Genomic DNA, 24,082 nt, shown 5'->3' with positions numbered 1-24,082 from the left:
GAGTCCAGTAGCACCTTAAAGACTAACAAAAAATTTTCTGGTAGGGTATGAGCTTTATCTGAAGAAGTGAGCTGTGGCTCACAAAAGCTCATACCCTACCAGAAAATATTTTTGTTAGTCTTTAAGGTGCTACTGGACTCTTGCCCTTTTCTGATCCTGGAGAGAATAGGTATGCATCATGACTAGTATCCATTTTAACTAGTAACCATTAATACTCCCCTCCTCCATGAACATGTCCACTCCCCTCTTTAAGTCTTCCAAGTTGGCAGCCATCACCACATCCTGGGGCAGGGAGTTGCACAATTTAACTATGCAATGTGTGACTCCTCAAAATACAGAAACCCGGACCTAGATAGCCCCAGGCTAGCCTGCTCTGGTCAGCTCTCAGAAGCTAAGCAGGGTTGGCTAGAATTTGGATGATGACCTCCAAGGACTACCAGGGGCGTGACACGGAGGCAGGCAATGGCAAACCACCTCCAAACATCTCTTGTCTTGAAAACTCTACAAGGTTGCCAAAGTCAACTCTGACATGATGGCATAAACACACACACACAAGGTAGAGAAAAGTGGAGTAGAAAAACCACCTCTTCTTCTTATGAACCTTCAAAGCAGAGGAGGATTAAGAACTGATGCCTGCTGATATGGTCTCTTATGTATATACTGATATTCATAGAATCATAGAGTTGGAAGGGACCACTAGGGTCATCTAGTGCAACCCCCTGCACAATGCAGGAAATTCACAACCACCTCCCCCCCACACCCCCAGTGACCCCCACTACATGCCCAGATGTTGGCCAAGATGCCCTCCCTCTCATCATCTGCTCAAGGTTATAGAATCAGCATTGCTGAAAGATGGCCATCTAGCCTCTGCTTAAAAACCTCCAGGGAATGAGAGCTCACCACCTCCCGAGGAAGCCTGTTCCACTGAGGAACTGCTCTATCTATTAGAAAATTCTTCCTAATGTCTAGACGGAGACTCTTTTGATTTAATTTCAACCCGCTGGTTCTGGGCCGACCTTCTGGGGCAACAGAAAACAACTCGGCACCCTCCTCTATGTGACAGCCCTTCAAGTACTTGAAGATGGTTATCATATCCCCTCTCAGTCTTCTCCTCTTCAGGCTAAACATACCCAGCTCCTTCAACCTTTCCTCATAGGACGGTCTCCAGACCCCCCACCATCTTTGTTGCCCTCCTCTGGACACATTCCAGCTTGTCTACATCTTTCTTAAATTGCAGTGCCTAAAGTGAACACAGTACTCTAGGTGAGGTCTAGCCAGAACTGATATTGAACTGTATAGATGAAAACATTGGGTTTCTACTAATGACCCATCTTCTCTTTGGTGCAAGGAGTGTTTATTCACAAAAATGGATGTGGGGTGGGGTTTATAAGGGCTAGATTTGTCCCTTTATTTGATTTACTTCCTATATTTATTGTCCAACTTTCACACTAAGAGTCAAAGTAGATTACACAGTGCCATATAATCAATAGGATGAGATATCGAATAACCAATCTATTGAAACGTATGGGAAAGGTGACCAAGAACAGGTGACAGTCAACCTCCAATCAAAGGGGAGTCTGGCTGGAACCTTCTCGGTGCTTCGGGCCGTTTCAAGCTGGATATGGGTTCCCAAGGGAAGATGAACAAGTCCCCCTCCTCCGATCTCACCACTCAGACATTTCTCATGAGCTAATTAACCCTGGTCCAGGAAGGAAACTTGAGAAGGCCTCTCCGGATAAGACACCTGGTGTTTGTGAGAAGCACTGACCAGAGAGTGGACAATTAGAGGCTGTCCAGCTTGTGAGAACAAAAATGGCTGTTAAAGAGTCAGGATGGCTTTTCTGTCTTGACACCACTGGAAAAGGCAAGAATGCTAGGAAAATTTGGAAGGCCTCAGGAAAAGAGGAAGACCCAACATAAGACTAATTGGCTCAGTCAAGGACGCCATAGAGTCCACCTTTCAAAGTGGCAATTTTCTCTGTCCCCTGGAGATCAGTGGTAATCCCAGGAGATCTCCAGCCACCCCCTGGAGGTTGGCAACCCTACCAACAGGAGAAATAAGTACATTAAAAAGTTGCTCCCAGTGATGATATGATTTCACTTCTGGGTTATCCATATACAGGCAGAAAGGTGTGGGGACCACCCAGGCTTCAATCGAACCTACATTTGGTACAATGTTTTAGGAAAGGTTGTCCCTAAGCAGGTTTGGGAAACTGCTGGGGAAAACTCAGAAGGGGGACAAATGGAGGAGGTTGGTGTCCAGAAACCTCCAGAAGAACTGCTGTAGTTTGGGCACTTGGGAACACAAAGGAAAACTCAGAGGTTGCCAGCTCTGGGTTGGGAAATTCCTGGAGATTTGGGTGTGGGTGGAACCTGGGGAGGGCAGAGTGTGGGGAAGGCAGTGACCTCAGCAGGGTATAATGCCACAGACTCCGCCCTCCAAAGCAACCATTTTCTCCAGGGGAACTGATCTCTGTTGTCTGGAGATCGGGTTGCCAGGTCCCTCTTCGCCTCAGGCGGGATGGTATAGATATCTAAACAAACCAACTCAGTCCAATCCTTGGCTGCCTGTAGGTCTCCATCCCTCCACAAGACACCCTCCTAGGGTTGCCAGGTCCCTCTTCGCCACCAGCGGGATGTTTTGGGGCAGAGCCTGAAGAGGGCGGGATTTGGGGAGGGACTCCAATGCCATAGAGTCCAATTGCCAAAGTGGCCATTTTCTCCAGGTGAACTGATCTCTATCGGCTGGAGATCAGCTGTAATAGCAGGAGATCTCCAGCTAGTACCTGGATGTTGGTAACCCTATCTGGAGACCAGTTGCAATTCCAGGAGATCCCCAGGCCCCACCTAGAGGTTGGCAACCCTAGTGTCGAAGCAACCTGCGACAAATCCACATTGTGAAACTACAGCTGTTCCTCTGCTTCTGAGCTCCTTGGGAGACACATTAGATCTCAGTTTTTCATCAAGGATTGCAATAGTTCTGCTGTGCTTTTCAGCACTTCGTAGTTAAGCTCTTAATTTTCAAAGGAGCAATCCCGGGTACTCTTTCACAACCCTTTTCTTCTATGCGTCCCTGTGATGTAACTGATGGCCTGCAGGGGAAAGTACTCGGGGACTACACAAGCCAGAGCAACAGCTTTATAGACCCTGTTGATCTGGTCAAGGATTGCAAGAGGATTAATTACTAGCAATTTTCGGGTGCCTGGCGTGCCAACAAGCGGCGCTGCCCTTTTCTTTGTAATGTTGCTCCAAACGAGTTTTCTCTGATCCGTGAATCCTAGATTAAGGTTGCCAGTTGCCAATGATTCCTTTGCTTTTCTTCCCCTTCCCCCTCCCCTCCCCTTCCTTTGAAAGCCAGTATGGTGTAGTGGTTAAGAGCAGTGGTTTGGAATGGTGGACTCTAATCTGGAGAACCGGGTTTGATTCCCCGCTCCTCCACATGAGTGGCAGAGGCTAATCTGGTGAACTGGATTTGTTTCCCCACTCTTACACATGAAGCCAGCTGGGTGACCTTGGGCTAGTCACACTCTCTCAGCCCCATCTCCCTCACAGGGTGTCTGTTATGGGGAGGGGAAGGGAAGGTGATTGTAAGCTGGTTTGATTCTTCCTTAAGTGGTAGTGAAAGTCAGCATATAAAAACCAACTCTTCTTCTTCTTTCTTTTCATTTATTTATTTTTGCTACGATATTTCATACATTTTAAATGTAGGTTGCAAAACTCTATTGATGCTGCTTCGAAGCTATGATGCTTGTTCGTCCTTGTTGTTTTGCTATTGTTTTAGATCATTCTTTTCCTGAATGTCGCAGGGTAGTCAACTCTGGTTTGGGAAATTCCTGGTAACTTGGAGTTGAAACCTAGGGTGGGTGGGATTTGGAGAGGGATTAGATTTAGATTTCGGAATTTTCTGCAAACCTGGGGCTTTTCTTAGGCTTGTAGAATGATCTGCCTTGTCTGTCCGTGGCACCAATCTCTGGATTTAAGTATCCGCAGATCGGGCCATGTTGAGAACTAGATATCTATATATAGTAATATTTTCAAATCTGTTCATTAGGGTTGCCAGGTCCCTCTTCGCCATCAGAGGGATGTTTTGGGGCAGAACCTGAGGAGGGCAGGGTTTGGGGAGGGGAGGGACTTCAATGCCATAGAGTCCAATGGGCAAAACAGCCACTTTCTCCAGGTGATCTGATCTCTATTGGCTGGAGATCAGTTGTAATAGCAGGAGATCTCCAGCTACTCCCTGTAGGTTGACAACCCTACTGTTATAGAGATAGATAGATAGATAGATAGATAGATAGATAGATAGATAGATAGATAGATAGATAGACAGACAGACAGACATAACTCTATCTGTCCATCCATGTTTTATCTCTCCTTTCCCCTAAAGACCGAAGAGTGGTGTACATGGTTTCCCTTAGCCCCATTTACTCATATAACCCTGTGAAATAGGTTTGGGGTACAAAAAAGTGACCAGACAAAGGTCATCTTGGGTAGTCTGCCAACCCCTAAAAGAGATTCTAGAAGGGTACAGAAAATATATTAAGTGAAGCCAAGACTTTGCCCTAATGCAGTTGAAGAGATTGTTTAAAATGATAACATCCTTCTTAAAATTATTAAGAGAGACGTTTGAGTTTGTGATTGCAACTAGGGAATAAATAGGAATCCCTGAAGAATGGCAAACTGTCTCTTAAAAGAGCTTTTGTAAGCAAAGCTATTTAGCAAACAGCTGTGAATCTCCCCCACACACACACCCCATATGGTGGATGGTGAAATCCTAGTGGGATTTATCTTGGTAAAGAGGAGAGATGTGTTACAGTGGCCAAATAAACTTGGGTTATCGAAGTGATGCATTTTACAGCTCATTCCTGGGGGTTGGGGGGTTGCACGGTGGCCATTTTCTCCAGGGGAACTGATCTCTATCGGCTAGAGATCAGCTGTAATAGCAGATCTCCAGCTAGTACCTGGAGGTTGGTAACCCTATCTGGAGATCAGTTGTAATTCCAGGAGATCTCCAGGCCCCACCTGGAGGTTGGCAACCCTACATTGACCCACAGCCATTCCCCTTCCAGGATCTGGTAGACACTGGGCTCTTCCAATGAAATGTTTGGTTCAGGGTTAGTAAAATCAAAATGGTTTTAATCTATCTTTTGTATTGCTGCGTCTTATTCTTGGTTGTATGATTAAATGGTGGTTTCCCCTTGTTATAAATGGATGTGAACTGCTTTGAACGTTTCCACCGTATAACAGAGTATGGATTCTGTCAAATAAATGAAATAAACAATTAAACACGCATCTTTCTACAGCAGATGGCTAAGGTTATTTTTTCCCCTTTTCCTTCCCTCTCTTCTCTCCATCCTTTTCTTCAGGGTAATTCTGGCCTGGGTTTCAGCATTGCCGGAGGAACAGATAACCCACACATTGGGGACGATCCCGGGATATTTATTACCAAGATCATACCAGGAGGAGCTGCAGCAGAGGATGGTAGACTCAGGTAATAATTTGGTCTTAAAGGGTTTTGTGAAACCCTCTGCGAAATTTCCCTACTTGCATCATATATATATATGATTCTTTTCCTAACTGCTCTGCCTGCCTTTAAAAAAAGAAGAAGAAAAGAAATTTGGCAATTGAATTGATCACTGGGGTAAAGCAAGGAAATCAATTTTCACTCACTGCCATCCTTCACTGTGACTCACCTCATCTCTGACAAATGAGATTCCTGCTGGAGAAGAGCAGATTCTCGGAGAGAAAGTTATTGCATGGCAACCGTGAACCCCCACAGTTCAAGTCCCTGTGTTGGTATGATTCAGCCATTTGGGAAGGGAAATCTGTGGAGGAGCTAATTGGAAACAAATACAGAGCGGCATTTGTAACGCACAGGATTTTTGAAATCTCGCTGTGATAAACAGCACGCTTGAAGATAAGGCTGCAATCGACTTCTAAAAGCTTGACTCGGGGCTGCGAAGCGGCTGGGTATCACTGCCTTCTAATAGCAGCTCTGAGGGAGGCTACTCTTGTGTGGGAGAGCATGTGCCTAGCAGACGCCTTGAGTTCCCAGGTTCAGACACAGGCCAGGGGAAAGAAGAGCTTTGGCTCAGCGGCAGAGCATCTGCTTGGCATGCAGAAGGTCACAGGTTCAATCCCTGCCCTCTCCAGTAAGGATCAGGGGATGTGAAAGACCTGCGCCTGAGGCCATGGAGAGCCGCTGCCAATTTGAGTAGATCGGAGCCCCCAAACTTTTTAATCTTGTGGGTGCCTTTGGAATTCTGACCCAGGGTGGTGGGCGCAACCCCAAAATGCCCACCGCAGGTGGCTGAGCCACACGCACACACACACACACACACACACACACACACACAGAAAACCCAAGTGCAGGGGCCAAGAGGAGTAATTAAAAATACAGAGGGAGGAAAAGGAGTGTGAGAGAGAATAGAATAATATAATCATAGAGTTGGAAGGGACCACCAGGGTCATCTAGTCCAGCCCCCTGCACAATGCAGGAAATTCACAACTACCTCCCCCACACACCCCAAGGGACATATGGCCATCTAGCCTCTGCTTAAAACCCTCCAGGGAAGGAGAGCTCACCACCTCCCGAGGAAGCCTGTTCCACTGAGGAACCGCTCTGTTAGAAAGTTCTTCCTAATGTCTAGACGGAAACCAACACTGCAGTGGGAGCTGCCGCTCAAACGATATTATTTTAATTTGCACAGCCCGTCAGATCTCCATTGGCCAATCAGAAGTCCTTCTGGTCAGGAGCCCCATTTGGACACCCCCCCCCCACTTTCCAAAGATACTTGGCAGGCTGCAGTGACCCTGGACTTTCACGGTGATCTCACATCCAAGTACTAACCAGGGCCAACCCACATAAGCTTCCAAGATCTGACGAGATTGGGCTATTCTGGGCCATCCAGATCAAAGCAATAATTGAGTGTCGTCAAGTCACAACTGACTCACGCCGACCCTTCATGTGGCTTTCAAGGCAAGAGATGAGCAGAGGTGGTTTGCCATTGCCTGCCTCTGCCTATCAGAGGAGGAGAGCCAGCATGGTGTAGTAGAGTGGTGGTTTGGAGCTGTGGACTCAAATCTAGAAAACCGGGTTGGATTCCCCACTCCTCCATATGAGTGGTCGACGCTAATCTGGTGAACCGGGTTGGCTTCCCCACTCTTACACATGAAGCCAGCTGAGTGACCTTGGTCTAGTCGCACTCTCTCAGCCCCACCTGTCTGTTGTGGGGAGGGGAAGGGAAGGTGATTGTAAGCCGGTTGGATTCTCCCTTAAGTGGTAGCAAAAGTCAGCATATAAAAACCAACTCTTCTTCTTCTCTTCTTCTATCAACCCAATCTGCCTTAGCAGTCTCCCATCCAAGTAATAACCCTGCTTAACTTCCAAGCTCGGTTGAACTCAGGCTAGTCTCTGGTATTCAGGCTGCCATGCAACCTGGCAACCCTAGGCAAGGCTAACTGGGGGCTATGCAGCCTGGGACATCTCGGTGGGGCCCTTTGTGTTGCCAGCATGTCTCTGTAAGTCTCTGGTCTCCTGCTAGGGTGGGCAGGGCGCCACCCACTCAAATGTGTAGCAGCATCTTTGGCATTGGAGCTACCTACACAGTGAACCCTGGACACATGGTTGTTGGATCCTAGAAACAGAAAGCTGGAAGGCACCTCAAAGGTCGTCTAGTCCAACCCCCGGCCCAACACAGGAAATTCAAACTACCTTCCCCCTCCGCTCCCCCATTGACCCCTACTCCATGTCCAGAAGATCGCCAGGATGCCCTCCCTCTCATCATCTGCTTAAGGTCATAGAATCAGCATTGCTGACAGATGGCCATCTAGCCTCTGCTTCAAAACCTCCAGGGAAGGAGAGCTCGCCACCTCCCGAGGAAGCCTGTGAGAAAATCCTTCCTAATGTCTGGACGGATTATGATTTAATTTCAACCCGTTGGTTCTGGTCCGACCTTCTGGGGCAACAGAAAACAACTCCGCACCCTCCTCTATATGACAGTCCCTCAAGTATTTGAACATGGTTATCATGTCCCCTCTCAGTCCCCTCTTCTCCTCTTCAGGCTGAACTGTGCTCCTCATCTAGTCCAACCCCCTGCACAATGCAGGAAATTCACAACTACCTCCCTGCCACACCCCCAGTGACCCATACTCCATGCCCAGAGAAAGACAATAACCCTTCAGGATCCCTGGCCAATCTGCAAATTGCTTCCTGACCTCAAAGTGGTGATCGGCATTACCCTGGGCATGTCAGAAAGAGCCAGGAGAGCTGAGCACTGACTCGTCCCTTCCTGCTCTCCCTCTCATGATCTGCCTCAGTTCACAGAATCAGCATTACTGTCAGATGGCCGTCTACTAGGCTGATTGATATATATATTTTAATTATTTAATTATTAATTAATGTTGTTGTTCTGCTTTGGTATAGCTTGTGGGCTGTCATAAAGATTGACTTACCGGCCATTTATGCAGGGTCGATTCTGCTTCTTGCTCAATGCTGATTTTTTAAATCCAACCTTTAAAATGCCTATTCACAGTCCCGATACAAGAAGGGAAAGTCAAACTAATCCCACCCCCCTCCACTCGCTTGCTTCTTCATTCCTTTGTTTGCATAGCCATTAGAAATAGTCGTTTGCATAGCTAAGCCGCGGCTAGGGTTCTGCATGCTTCCTTCAGTGAATGCTTTGATGTGGGGGCGGAGCAAATACAAAAGGTCCGTTAAAGGGGCTCTTAAGAAATGCGAAGCAGGTATGCGCCGGCTTCGCAGTGACATCTGGAATGACGGTTCAGCGGAAAGAAATAAAAAAAATATGTGGGGCACTTCAGCCTGGAACGCGCTGCTTATTACCAAGGGTAAACGACCACTGACTAACTACCTTGGGAGGGTGAGAGAGAACCTTCCAGATCCCTGGGCCTATCTGGCCTGGAGGGAAATTCCTTCCTGTCCCCAAAGTGGTGATCGGCATTACCCTGGGCGTGGCAGAAAGGGCCATGAGAGCCGAGCACTGCCTCATTCCTTCCTGCCCTCCTTCTCATGATCTGCCCAAGTTCACAGAATCAAGTACCTTCCAAGCTTAGCCTGAGATGGTCAGCATACATGCTGTCCCCGTCTGACTAACAGGCTGCTGCTGGCAATCCTCCCAACTCCCCTGTACTGCTCCTATTTGGCTCGACCACTGCTGACAATGTTCGCCCAGTGCATAATTTAGCTTAATAAAAGAAAGGAGGCCTTCACCCCATTAAAAGCCACCAGCGTGCTTTGTAGGCGGCTGTAAATTAGCACCTCCCTTAACAGATTGCTTCTGCTACCTCTCTGCTCCATGCTGGAAAGTTTACGAGCTCATTAACTCAGATCATTTCAGATATTTGGGCACATTCCCTTTTTCTTCTTGTTTTTCTTTTCTTTTGCTGCCAACTCAAGAGAAACGGTACTGGCACTGACCCAGCTTGGGCAGTTCGTAAGGGGAATGTTTTGCAGGGGAAATCCAATTCACTCTGCATGAGATGGTGATGAAAACAAATCCAAAGGTCCTCTTAATGACACATTTGAAGTTGTTATACCGGGCCAAGTGTTGGTTCGTGTCATTGCAAACTGATAACTTGTATCGATGGGGCTTGCATCTTCATCTCCTTGTTAGAATCATAGCATCGTAGAGTTGAAAGGGACCACCAGGGTCATCTAGTCCAACCCCCTGCACAATGCGGGAAATTCACAACTACCTCCCCTCCAGAGCCCCAGTGACCCCCTACTCCATGCCCAGAAGATGGCCAAGATGCCCTCCCTCTCATGATCTGCCTAAGGTCATAGAATCAGCATTGCTGACAGATGGCCATCTAGCCTCTGCTTAAAAACCTCCAGGGAAGGAGAGCTTACCACCTCCCGAGGAAGCCTGTTCCACTGAGGAACCGCTCTAACTGTTGCTATGAGGGAAATTGCTACAAAGAGGCCTAACCTGGATGGCTGAGGCAATCTTGTCAGATCTTGGAAGCTAAGCAGTGTCGGCCTTGGTTAGTACATAAATGGGAGACCACCAAGGAAGACCTGAGTTGCTACGCAGAGGTAGGCAATGGAAAACCACCTCTGTATGTCTTTTGCCCTGACTTGGATGGCCTAGGCTAGCCTGATCTCATCAGATGTCAGAAGCTAAGCAGGGTCAGCGTTGGTTAGTACATGGATGGGAGACCACCAAGGAAGTCCAGGGTTGCTACACAGAGGTAGGCAATGGCAAACCACCTCTGTTCGTCTCTTGCCTACGGGGTCACCATAGATTAGCAGCAACTTGATGGCCCTTTCCGCCACCCCTCCGACTGAATGCTCCTATTTTCGTAGCACAAGTTCCTCACTGCTCAGCTAATGGAAATCTTCTTTGAAGTCTGCAGTCGAAAAGGGCAGGAGTCCAGCAGCGCCTTAAAGACTAACAAAATTTCTGGCAGGGTGTGAATTTTCGTGAGCCAGAGCTCAGCTCACTTCTTCAGATACAGCTAGAATGTGAGACCATCTATCCTTAAGTAGAGAGGAGTGAAGGAGACACACAATGGCAATGTAAATGTCAAAAGCAAGTCAAAGACATCAGCAGGCGTGATTGGATTAGGTGTGATAGGCAGGGGGGTAGTAGGCGTGGAGAAATCAGCATTGGTAATGAGACAGGAATCCCAGATCTCTATTAAGTCCTGGAGAATGCATAGTCTTGAGCTTCGTTATTAGTTGTAAGTCAGCAGTCTGCAGTTTGTAACTTGCCCTCTTCCCCCGTAAAAGGCATTCTCCGAGCTTGTAGTGTGCTGCAGTTTGGAATACTTACCTCGACGAGTTCTCTGACAAAGGGTGTGGTGTGCGCGTCTTCGTGTGCGCGCGCATTTAATTTTGTTTTACGTGTTTGGACAAGAGGCTGCAAAGCGAGATTCCCTCACTCCCCTCTCCGTCGTTTCTCTGGCCGAAAAAGCCTCCCGCTTCTGAGCGTCTCTCCGCTTCTGAAAACGGGTGGGATTTTGGCCTGCAGCCGTGCCGTGACTCTTTAATTTGTTCCTGTTTGTTAAGGGCCAAGAAAACCACTGGAGGAGGAGGAGATGAAAGCTCCTTGCAAAATATTGCACAGGGAATAGATTTTTTTTGGGGGGAGGCATGTGTCGCAACTGGTTTTTCAGCGTAAACAGGAACCCGGTTCAGGTATCCTTGCCTGCTTTTCGAGGCTCAGACTGAACAGGTGGCCCATAAGGAAGAAGGATTTTTCTCCCCTTGGGTGGACAAGCAGTGTCTCTTAAATGAAAGGTGAGGTCCTATCTTGCTTGTCCCCAAAGGGAACCTGCCTGCCGCGCTAGGATCTGCAGCTTTGGTTGTCTGCTTGGCAATTAGACAGTTGCGGGAAAAGAAATGTAGAGGATTACAGTACTCAGGGATCATCGGCGTTTAGGAGATGTGTTCCTCCCTGAGATGAAGAACATCTGCTTGTGCAAAGAACAAGGGGGTGAGTCTCTTTTTGTCTACAGTGTGGTGTAGTGGTTAAGAGCAGTGGTTTGGAGCAGTGGACTCTGATCTGGAGAACCAGGTTTGATTCCCCACTCCTCCCCATGAGTGGCGGAGGCTAATCTGGTGAACTGGATTTGTTTCCCCACTCCTACACACGAAGTCAGCTGGGTGACCTTGGGCTAGTCACAGATCTCTAAGCCTCACCTACCTCACAGGGTGTCTGTTGTGGGGAGGGGAAGGGAAGGTGATTGTCAGCCGGTTTGAGTCTCCCTTAAGCGGTAGAGAAAGTCAGCATATAAAAACCAACTCTTCTTCTTCTCCTTCTCCTTCTCCTCCTCCTCCTCCTTCTGGAGGGACAGCAGAATGAAACTAATGAAAAGGGAAGCAAAGGGGAAAACTCAACCTTAACTAAACAAAGAACCTAAAATTTGAGCTGAAAGTTATAGCAAAATACTGACATTATTTATCATGCAGTGTACACTCAATTAAAAATCCTAGGCCTTAAATATACAGGTTGATCAATTAAAAGAATACATAACATTAGTTGCTAATTTTCCAACACAACTGTTGATTAAAAAAAATTCAATGTAAATAACCAGTAAACAACCCAAAACGTGTTTTGGCCCATGTGGCCTTCTTCTGTGGCCATATATGCATTCACATATTTTAGAAACACATCCAGAAATACATATAAAGTAGGGTTGCCAGGTCCCTTTTCTCCACCGGCGGGAGATCTTTGGGGTGGAACCTGAGGAGGGTGGGGGTTAAGGAGGGGAGGGACTTCAATGCCATAGAGTCCAATTGCCAAAGCTGCCATTTTCTCTAGGGGAACTGATCTCCATCTGCTGGAGATCAGTTGTAATAGCAGGAGATCTCCAGCTAGTACCTGAAGGTTGGCAACCCTAATATAAAATATGCTGTAAAGTGAAAACCTTCTGTATTGTGTGTCCCGTTGTCACTTGTTGTTGGAAAACATGGATTTTTTACCATTTAAATTGGCTCACAGAGGTCTGACAATGTATTTCCAATGCCGTATGGATGTGTGCATCATCAGTCAATGATAAAGCGTATTTTCGGCTGAGGGGCAGCAGGCCAATCGGATGTGATGCTAAGAGCATTGGGAAGGAGGTAGGGTTGCCAAGTGCCAGGAGGTGGCAGGCAAAGTCCCACCAATCCACCTGGCTGCCCCCTGACCAGCTGAGGGTCGGCAGGCAACGCGTGCACGTGCGCTTGCCTGCCGCGCCACGTCACTTCCAGTTTACACCCGGAAGCGCCGCATCACAAGGGGCCTTTGGTAAAAGGCCCCTTGCGATGTGGCGCTTCTGGGCGTAAACCGGAAGTGACTCGATTGCGTCCACGCGACCGCGCACGCACGCAGTCTTTGCTTCATTTCTGGCCCAAAAACCTCCCTCCAGAGGAGAGGGGGGACCTGGCAACCCTAGAAGAAGGGGATTTTGTTCCTTTGTTTTTTCCTGGGTTTTTTTGTTTTGCTCGAAGAAGAGTTGGTTTTTGATATGCCAACTTTCTCTACCTCTTCAGGCAGAATCAAACCGGCTGACAGTCACCTTCCCTTCCCCTCCCCACAACAGACACCCTGTGAGGTAGGTGAGGCTGAAAGAGTGTGACTAGCCCAAGGTCACCCAGCTGGCTTTGTGCGTAGGAGTGGGGAAAGAAATCCAGGTCACCAGATGAGCCTCCGCCGCTCACGTGGAGGAGCGGGGAATCAAACTCGGTTCTCCAGATCAGAATCCACCGCTCCAAACCACCTCTCTTAACCACTACACCACGCTGGCTCTTAAAATGCAGGTACCAAAGGGGCTGATTCAGACTGAGAGAAGGGTTGCTTTTATGTTGGTTTGTTTTTTTATCAGTCTTCCCCTATCTGAAACAGCCCCGGGGCTCCGGTTTCTTCGGCTACACATGCAGGTCCTGATTAACAGTCCCACAAGGCCGTTTCAGGTCTGCAAAACAGGGAGGGAGTTTGAACGCTCCTTCCCCTTGTTCCGGAGCTCCGGTCTGTTCCCTCCAGAGCTGCCAACTTCCCAGCAAGGCCTGGAGATCCCTTTGAATAACTGCTGATCTCTAGACAACAGAAATCAGTTCCCCTGGCGAAAACGGTGGCTTTAAAGGGTCAACTCTGTGGCATTAGACTCTGCTCAGATCCCTCCCCTCTCGATACCCTTCCACCCCCGAAATCTCCGAATTGCCCAACCCAGAGCTGGCAACCCTAAAATCAGAGAACTGTATGATTGCTTTAAAAAAAAATGCTTGGGAGAGCATTCACCAAACTCCTACAATCCTCTGTCTTCGGGCTTCAAGATGGAAGGCAGTGGTGTAGTATTTAAGAGTGGTGGACTCTAATCTGGAGAACCGGGTTTGATTCCCGGCTCCTCCACATGAAGCCAGCTGGGTGACCTTGGGCTGGTCACGGTTCTCTCTGAACTCTCTCAGCCTCACCTACCTCACAAAGTACCTGCTGTGGGGAGAGGAAGGGGAGGAGATTGTAAGCTGGTTTGGTTCTCCTTAAAAGGTAGAGAAAATCGTCCCATAACAACCAACTCTTCTTCTTCTCCTCCTTTCCCCACACTCATGTCTGCTACCTCAAGGAAAGGTGTGGCAGACAGATTGCGTCCTCCTGATATGTTCATGCCAATCATTGCTGACAGGTTCTGTTTGTTTGAACTGTCTTTATTTAAAAAGCACAGCCCTTGCGTTGCTGGCGTCTGTTGAGTTTGTGCCTTGGAATGGCGTTTGCTTGGGCGTTGTTCCTATTGCAATGTCAGGAATGCCTTACCAAGAAGCGGGGACTTTGAAACGATACAGATGTTAGCAATTCAGGAATGAGATACAGTGGGGAGACACAGCACGGTTGCCAACCTTCAGGTGGAGTCTGGAGATCTCTCACAATTACAGCTGGCCCCTCCAGTTCCCCTGGAGGAAATGGCAGCTTTGGAAGGTGGCATCTGGGGCGTTAGACCCTGCTGAGGTCCTTCCCCTCCCCAAATCCCGCCTTGCCCAAGTGCTACACCTAAATATCTAGAAATATCCCACCCACAGTTGGCAGCCCTAACAGAAAAAGAAGAAGAGCTGGGTTTTATGTGCCGGTTTTCTCTACCTCTTAAGGAGAATCAAAGCAGTTTACAATCTCCTTCCCTTCCTCTCCCCATAACAGACACCTTGCGAGGAAGTTGGGGCTGACAGAGTTCAGAGAGAACTGTGACTAGCTTCACGTGGAGGAGTGGGGAAACCAACCCGGTTCACCAGATTAGAGTCCACCACTCATGTGGAGAAGCGGGGAATCAAACTCAATTTTCCAGATTAAGAATCAAACCCAGTTTTCCAGTCCACTGCTCTTAGCCTCTACACCACAAAAACATATATTTGTGACTTTATGAAAATGTGCTTTTGGCTGTAAGGAAAATGCATGTTTTGAAGTTCATATTTTTAAAAAGACTATTTGAGCACAGTTCAGAAGGCAGAAAGATGTGGGAGCTACAAAACGGTAGAGCTATGCATAGATTCCATTCATTCCAATGGGACTTGTTGCAATCTATCGCTAATATTTTTATTTGGCCCTGCCTCCAAGGTAGGGTTGCCAGGTCCCTTTTCGTCACCGGTGGGAGGTTTTGGGGGTGGAGCCTGAGGAGGGCGGGGTTTGGGGAGGGACTTCAATGCCACAGAGTCCAATTGCCAAAGCAGCCCTTTTCTCCAGGGCAACCGATCTCTTATCGGCTGGAGATCAGTTGAAATAGCAGGATATCTCCAGCTACTACCTGGAGGTTACAATAATATCAAAACTTGGACCGCAAAATGATAGTTAGTCAACTGTATGCAGTCACTATGGCTTATTTAAAATAAAGCAAACCAACAATGTTTCTGAAACATTGACTGTAAGGCATATGCTAGGATGTATGTAAGACGTGAAAAGAAGTCGAAAAATTATTGAAATAGAAGATTGCACAAAGTGCTGGAAGTCTTCAATCACCAACAAAGGTGTAGCGTGGATACCAGAAACCTGCAAAAAGGAAACAAAAAGTCACTCAGATGAGCAGAAAAAATTGATTTGTTTATAATTTGGGACTATTATATACTTACCAACTGAAGAAATTGACTTTGAAACAGGATATTTTACCGGATTCTTGCTTGTTATAGTCCTTTTTTTAATTTTTACACTATTATTATATAAGCTGCATTTAAGAAAAAGTGTGAACCATAAGGTCTTTGTGAAGCAACAAATGATTATTACACATTAATTTCATTTTTTACATGTTTTGGTGGTGTTGGTTTGCTTTATTTTAAATAAGCCATAATGACTGCATACGGTTGACTAACTACCTGGAGGTTGGCAACCCTACTCCAAGGGCATTCGAGGGGGTTCTCTGTAGGGATACTTGCATTCCTGCTGGTTTGGGGAGAATGTTTTATTCTTTGGTGGTGAGTGGGGAACCCAAGTTTCGTCATTCAGTTGTGTGCGGTAGTGAGCAGGGAATCCAAGTTTCGTCATTCAGTTGCGTGCAAGCAGTTTGAGCCTGTTTGCCAGGTTTCCCATACTCAGACGGTACGGTGCAATCAGCAGTATTTCATGCACATTCCCACACAACCCGATGGGAGTCCCATTTGCCCGTTTCACTCCATGTAGCTTGACAGGCAATCATATAACTAAACAGTAAGCAGATCAATCAGCCAGACAGTGATGCCGAATAAACACCCTGTTTTTTAAATCTTCATGTTTTACGTTTGCTTACATTTCTGTTGTTGGGCTCCTTTTGCACATGTGCATGTTTGCATCGCATAGGGTTGCCAGCTCCAGACTTGGAAATTCCTGGAGATTTGGGAGCAGAGCCTGAAGAAGGGGGAGTTTGGGGAGGAGAGGGACCTCAGCAGAGCGATATGATAACCAGCTTAAGGTACTTGAAGGGCTGTCATAGAGAGGATGGTGTCAAGTTGTTTTCTGTTGCCCCAGAAGGTCGGACCCAGGGCATGGGCCTGATGGGCACAACGCATGGGCCCGATGGGCACTTGCCCGGGGGCCCCACGAGCATAGGAGCCCTATGCTAATCGGTGTATGTTAAGTGACTTGCCATCAATAAATACTACTACACAGTAGTCTAGACTATGACTAAACTATAAAATAATATTTGCTGCAATGTTATTGTGTTACAAATGGGCATTGTGATTTGTCTCTGATTATCGACCATTTACTTTTTATTCCTGTGACTGGTTGTCGTAGGGGCCCCAGCACACTGGTTTGCCCAGGGGCCCATAATGCTGTTAAGACGGCCCTGGTTGGACCAGAACCAACAAGGTGAAATTAAATCAAAAGAGTTTCTGTCTAGGTATCAGGAAGAATTTTCTAACAGAGTGGTTCCTCAGTGGAACAAGCTTCCTCGAGATGTGGTGGGCTCTCCTTCCTTGGAGGTTTTTAAGCAGAGGCTAGATGGCCATCTGTCAGCAAGGCTGGTTCTGTGAAATTAGTCAGTTCATGAGAGGGAGGGCAGGAAGGGGTGAGTCAGTGCTTGGCTCCCGTGGCCCTTCCTTTCATGCCCAGGGTAATGCCAATTACCACTTTGGGGTCAGGAAGCAATTTGCCTCCAGGTCAGATTGGCCAGGAATTCTGGAGGGTTCCCCCTCCATCTTCTGGGCATGGAGTAGGGGGTCACTGGGGGTGTGGGAGGAGGTAGTTGTGAATTTCCTGCATGTGCAAGGGGTTGGACTAGATGACCCTGGTGGCCCCTTCCAACTCTATGATTCTAGGGTATAATACCATAAACTCCACCCTCCAAAGCAGCCATTTTCTCCATGTGGACTGATCTCTGCAGTTTGGAGATCAGTTGTATTTCTGGGAGATCTCCAGGCCTGCTTGTACTTTGCCAACTGTAGCACAGTATCATGGGAAGTATCATATCACTTAATTTCCTGACCCAGGAATCCATGACCCTGGATTTCATCTGCTGTTCTATGTACTATTTTCTCTGTCTCATCTACTGTGCAGATAAAAAGGTGCCTCTAAGGCAAGAAAATGAAAATTCACCACCACAGGCACTGTGTAGCCATAAAGCTGTTCCACTCAGACAGCAGTGAAAAGATCCAGGGTTCAGCTCATGAGAGATTGTGGCTGTTGAACATGGGGCATTTGCCTGCTGAGCATATTTGCCACAGTGTTTCATAGACTCATAGAGTTGGAAGGGACCACCAGGGTCATCCAGTCAAATCCCCTGCACAATGCAGGAAATTCACAACTACTTACCCCCCACACCCCAAGAGACCCTTACTCCATGCCCAGATGCCCTCCCTCTCATGAGGTCGTAGAATCAGATGGCCATCTAGCCTCTTCTTAAAAACCTCCAGAGAAGGAGAGCCCACCACCTCCCAAGGAAGCCTGTTTCACTGAGAAACCGCTCTGTTAGACAATTCTTCCTAATGTCTAGACATAAACTCTTTTGATTTAATTTCAACCCGTTGGTTCTGGTCTGACCTCCTGGGGCAACATAAAATAACTCAGCACCATCCCCATATGACAGCCCTTCAAGTCTGTTTGTTTGTTTTTCACACTTATATCTTGCCTTCGCCCTTGTCTAACAAGGCTCGGGGTTAGGGTTGCCAGCTCCAGGTTGGGAAATACCTGGAGATTTGGGGGGTGGAGCCTGAGGAAGGTGGGGTTTGGGGAGGGGAGGTACTTCAGTGGGATATAATGCCATAGAGTCCACCTTCTAAAGTAACCATTTTCTCCAAGTGAACTGATCTCTGTTGCCAGGAGATCAGTTGTAATAGCGGGAGATCTCCAGCCGCCACCTGGAGATTGGTAGCACGAGGGCTCAAAAGTATAACACCACACTGGGTAAAAAATGCAAAATAATGATACAATCAATGAACATGTAAACTGTGCAAAAAATCATATAAGCACTTATATAAGTGCTTATATGATTTTTTGCACAGTTTGCATGTTCATTGATTGTATCATTATTTTGCATTTTTTACCCAGTGTGGTGTTATACTTTTGAGCCCTCGTGCTACCATTTTCTTCAACTACGTTAACTTTGGCACAGGTGTTCCTCATTATTGTAAGCCACCTGGAGATTGGCAACCTTACTCAGGATGGCTAACAACATATACAAACATAATGATAACTTTAAGCCAGGGGTGTCACACATAAGGCCCGCAGGCTGGATCCGGCCCCTTGAGAGCTCTTGTCCGGCCCAGGAGCAGTGGCATGGCGGTTAGCTTTGGACTCGGATCTGGGAGACCCGGGTTCAAGATGCCCATGACTTGAACCCAGGATCCTCCCCATTCAGGGCAGATGCTGTACCACTGAGCAGTGGCCTCTCCCCCTGCTAGGCTCTGCATTGTGTACAGCGCTGCCTCCTTAAAGAGCATCTGGCAAGGTCCCAGCTTGCCCTCCAAATGTAGCTGAGCCGGAACTTCAGCTCTTAAGATGGAAAGTAGCAATTAGCATTCACAAAATTGCTGTTTGGGGCAGTTTAGGAGATTAAAAAAAGAAGAAGGATGTCACGCCTTCTGCTCTGTTCCTCCACCTGCCCCTCTAGCTTTAGTGCGAAGCAAATAGTGAGTCACTCTGCAGAACTGGAATTCCTCTGTCAATAAAAGAGTGCGGGTAGAGTGTATACATTTGGTTAGCAAAGCTCATTATCTTCTGAATGGGAATGAACACATGAGGCTGCCTTATCCTTGGTCCATCAAGGTCAGTATTGTCTACTGAGACTGGCAGCAACTCTCCAGGGTCTCAGGCAGGGGTCTTCCGCATCATCTACTCCCAGATGTTTTTTTTACTGGAGATGCAGGGGATTGAACCTGGGACCTTCTGCATGCAAGGCAGCTGCTCTACCACAGCTTCTCAAAATCCACTTTTAAGGTGGTCACCACTGCTGTTCCACTCACATCTCCAATGTGCCTTGTGGTCATGCGTTGTTCATACAGAAAAAAATGCTGGTGTCTTCTGGTTTGGGCATAAACCTTTTGGAGGTTTTTGATACTGTTTCATTACAGAAAAGTTCTGATTTTTAGATGGCTGCCAGAAGCATGCTGAAGATAACAGGCGGGTGGTTTTCTTTTTTGCTAACTACCATGATTGTTGTCCTTAGGGCCAGGGCCTACGGTTTGCAAGACCTGAGCAAGGCTGTTAACAACTTGACATTTTGGAGGTTGTTAATTCATAAGGTTGCCATGAGTCAGAAATAGAGTTGTGCAAAAAACATTTTTGGTACATTTCGGGTTAAGGTTTATTGGGCTCGGATTTTTTTGGGAACCCCGAAATAACTGAATTCCCATACCGGTAAATATGGGAATTTGGCTTATTTTCGGGTTTCCTGAAAAAATCCAGGCATTTGCGCCTATGGGGAATTTTTTTGAAGTTCCTGGGGGGGGGGCGTTTTTTGAGGTAGAGTCCCCCAAATTTTCAGTGTTGCTGCAAGGGACTCTCCTTGCATGAACCCCCAAGTTTGGTGAAGATTGGGTCTGGGGATCCGGTTTTATGGGGTCTGGAAGGGGTTGCCCCCCCCCATCCTCCTCCATAGAGAAGAAATAGTGAAGTGGCCGCGGTCAGATTCTCTATTGCGAACTTCACTATGCTTTTCTATGGAGGAGCCCGGCAAACTTTCCCTCCCTTGAAAGCAATGGGCCATTGAAAGCAATGAAACCCGAACCCGAAATTTACCGAAATGGCTTTTTCCGGGTTGATTTTTGATTCGGGTTTATCAATATGCACAAGCCTAGTCGGAAACGGCTTGACAGCACTTAACACACACACACACCACAATTGGCAATGACTGCAAAAGAGATGCAGGAAATAATTAATATGTTCATCAGTTCTTGTAGGTTATCCGGGCTGTGTGACCGTGGTCTTGGTATTTTCTTTCCTGAAGTTTCGCCAGCAGCTGTGGCAGGCATCTTTAGAGGAGTAACACTGAAGGACAGTGTTGGCGAAACGTCAGGAAAGAAAATACCAAGACCACGGTCACACAGCCCGGATAACCTACAAGAACTGATGAACTCTGACCGTGAAAGCCTTCGACAACAATTAATGTGTTCCTTTGTAAGTCGGCTAGCACATCTCTTGGTGCGCAGTAGTGCCAGCGCCGTTCCTTCAGGCACATTCCCAGATCCCCAAAGGGTTTTCTGTGGTGTTCACGATGCATTTTCTGTTTTCACCGTTTGAGAATCCTCGGTCTCAGGCTGCTATCCTCTTCCTCTCCAGGGTCAACGACTGCATCTTGCGGGTGAACGAGTTCGATGTGTCGGAGGTTTCGCACAGCAAAGCGGTCGAGGCGCTCAAAGAAGCTGGGTCCATAGTGCGACTCTACGTCCGTCGAAGGCGACCTATCCTGGAGACAGTGGTCGAGATCAAGCTGTACAAAGGGCCCAAAGGTAATCAGGAAAATGAAACAAGCTGACTGTATGCTGGACTTGGGACAAAGCGGCTGAGACATTCCCTCCTCCTCGGGTTCCCAGGTCCCCTCTGGCCATTGGCGGAGGGGTGATGGTGGTTTCCAGATCCAGGTTGGGAAATTCCTGGATATTTGGTAGGGTTGCCAACCTCCATGTAGTAGCTGGAGATCTCCTGCTATTACAAGTGATCTCCAGCTGATAGAGATCAGTTCCCCTGGAGAAAATGGCCACTTTGGCAATTAGACTCTGTGGCATTGAAGTCCCTCTCCTCTCCGAACCCCGCCCTCCTCAGGCTCCGACCCAAAAGCCTCCCGCCAGTTATGAAGAGGGACCTGGCAACCCTAAGACTTGGGGATGGAGCCTAGGGAGGACAGGGGCCTCAGTGGGGTACAACCCTCCAAAGCATCCATTTTCTCCATTGAAACTGATCTCTGTAGTCTGAAGATGAGCTGTAATTCCAGGGGATCTCCAGGTCCCACCTGGAGAATGGCACCCCTACCTCCTCAAGGTGGCTTAGACATCGTCTCCCAAGTAGTGATGAGGTGATTCTTCTCTGAGTCCTGGCTCCTCACAGCCACATATTTAATGTGCTAAGTGATGCTATATTTCCCTTTCAAAACCCTTGAGTCTGGGTTAGGGTTGCTAGGTGACCAGTGGCAACCAGCAAGAAGATTTGGGGGGGTGGAACATTTACTTCTTTATTTATGTAATTTTTAGTCCATCTTTCTCACTGGGACTCAAAGTGGATTACTCAGAAGGAGTCAGTACAGTCAGCAGGATGGGACATTCAATAAACAATGAAATAGTATTAGGATTTTAGCAGTCTGGACCCAACCAGAAATCTAAAAACCAGACATCGCTATGTCACTCACTCTTCCCAAGCATTCCCATGCATTTTCCCATGTTTTCTGGATGCTGTTTTGGCCAAAACTCTCAGTGGGGCCTACCTGACGGGTAGGGTTGCCAACTTCCAGGTACTGACACAAGGGCTATATCTATAGCCCTTCTGTGTCAGACTTGTGTTCTACTTACCATTGTACACAAAGGTGTCTATTTTCTATAACCTTTAGGTACTAGCAGGAGATTTCCTGCTGTTACAATGGATTTCCAGCCAACAAAGATCTGTTCACCTGGAGAAAAATGGCCACTTTGGCAATTGGGCTCTATGACACTGAAGCTCCTCCCCTCCCCAAACCCCGCCCTCCCCAGGCTCCACCCCAACAACCTCGCGCCGGTGGCGAAGAGGGACCTGGTAACCCTACTGATAGGGGTTGTTGTTGTGAGAGAATGGAGGAGAAGGGAACAGTGTTCTAAGCCACTTTGAGTCCCAACCGGGGAGAAAAGCGGGATATAAATAAAAGCAAGGCGAATGCTTCCTGCCCCAATTCAAGAGACCGATCATTAGAGTTGGCAGACCTGGGTTGGGAAATACCTGGAGATTTTGAGGGTGGAGCTTGAGGAGGGCGGGGTTTGGGGAGGGGAGGGACTTCAATGGGGTATAAGGTCATAGAGTCCACCTTCCACCGCTCTTGGCCACTACACCACTGCAATGAGCAAATATATGTATAAATAAAGATTGATACAACTGTGTAGCCCGTTAAGGAATTGGACTTTCTACTGTCACTTTTGTATCCAACGTTATTGAACTGATGCAGTTAAAGCAACAGTGTTCTATAAAAACACTTAATTGAAAAATTACTATTGAGATAAAAATTCTTTATTGAACCTTCTGTAGCTGGTATATTGGAATATCGGCATATTGGACAGTGGACCACAAGTGCTGGTTCTTTGCAGTACTTCAGCATTTTCAGCACAAGGCACACTTTGAGTAGCTGGAGGTTGGCAACCCTAGCTGGTGCTCTCTCTCCCCCCCCCCAATTCCACCAGGGGATTCCCTCTCGACCTATGCTGTTCTGTGTCGGTCCTCTGGATGATTCAGTTGCGCAGAGATTGCTTTGGGTAGTAGAACCCAACGCCTCTCCCCAGCTTGGTATTTTGCAGTCGGCTTCCAGCCAGGGGGGCCTTAACCGGCTCTCGCCAGCTTGGCCTTTCTCTTCCGTAACCCCCCCCCCTCCTCCACCGCAGTTTATCCTGTCTAGGCCACACGTGTCAATCCTTGTCCAGCCGGAGGGCACGGCCCCTGTCTTTTGAGCCATGAAGAACGAGCGAAAGGTCACGTCCGTGCCAAAGATAGAACTGAAACGGAGCCTCCGGGGTCCTGGTCCCTTGTTCGCCCCTCCTCCTCGCTGTCATTGGTTTTCGTAGGGCTGGCTTGTGCCGTTTGCAAAACGGGAACATGTGTCTCTGTGTTGTTGTTACTGCTGCTGCTGCTGCGTTAGACAGAGTCAGGCCACTGACTAGGGTTGCCAAACTCCAGGTGGGGCCTGGAGATCTCATAAGAACATAAGAAAAGCCCTATGGAAAAGCCCAAGGGCCATCAAGTCCAGCAGTCTGTCCACACGGTGGCCAACCAGGTGCCTCTCGGAAGCCCACAAACAAGACACCTGCAGCAGCATTCTCCAGCCTGTGTTCCACAGCACCTATTAGAATAGGCATGCTCTTCTGATCCTGGAGAGAATAGGTATGCATCATGGCTAATATCCATTTTTACTAGCCATGGAAGCCCTCTCCTCCATGAACATGTCCACTCCCCTCTTCAAGCCTTCCAAGTTGGCAGCCATCCCCACATCCTGGGGCAGGGAGTTCCACAATTTAACAATGCACTGTGTGAAGAAATACTTCCTTTTATCAGTTTTGAATCTCTCACCCTCCAGCTTCAGCAGATGACCCCACGTTCTAGTATTATGAGAGAGGGAGAAAAGCTTCTCCCTGTCCACTCTCCATACCATGCATAATTTTATAGACCTCTATCACGTCTTTCCTTAACCGCCTTCTTTACAAGCTAAACAGCCCCAAGTGCTTTAACCATTCCTAACAGGCAGCTGCTCTAGTCCCCTGATCATTTTGGTTGCTCTTTTCTGCACCTTCTCAAGCTCTGCAATATCTTTTTTTAGGCATGGTGTCCATCTAAAATTCCAGGACCATCTCCTGGAATTACAGCTGATCTCCCATTCCCCTGGAGGCAATGGCGGCTTTGAGGGTGGGATCTCTTGCACTTCAGACCTGCTGAGTTCCCACCCCTCCCCAAATTCCACCCTCCCCAGGCTTCGCCCCCAAATCTCCAAGAATTTTCCAAGCTAGAGCTGTTAAGCCTAGATCCAT

The 24,082-nt window shown here is 47.7% G+C and overlaps 1 protein-coding gene across 10 annotated transcripts in view; it reads left to right on the top strand.

The window, feature by feature from the left end:
• The window catches only part of DLG2 (discs large MAGUK scaffold protein 2), a 970,480-nt gene that overhangs the window by 685,128 nt on the left and 261,270 nt on the right, over window positions 1–24,082 (top strand). For all 10 annotated transcript variants that reach the window (XM_056858113.1, XM_056858109.1, XM_056858107.1 and 7 more), the window contains 2 exons: window positions 5,364–5,488; window positions 20,670–20,839. In XM_056858113.1, coding sequence (XP_056714091.1) covers window positions 5,364–5,488; window positions 20,670–20,839 — 295 coding nt within the window. The remainder of the gene's footprint in view (window positions 1–5,363; window positions 5,489–20,669; window positions 20,840–24,082) is intronic.

Source organism: Euleptes europaea, chromosome 12 (genome assembly GCF_029931775.1).
Source record: "Euleptes europaea isolate rEulEur1 chromosome 12, rEulEur1.hap1, whole genome shotgun sequence".
NCBI lineage: Eukaryota > Metazoa > Chordata > Lepidosauria > Squamata > Sphaerodactylidae > Euleptes > Euleptes europaea.
This window is presented reverse-complemented; position numbering and strand designations above follow the sequence as displayed.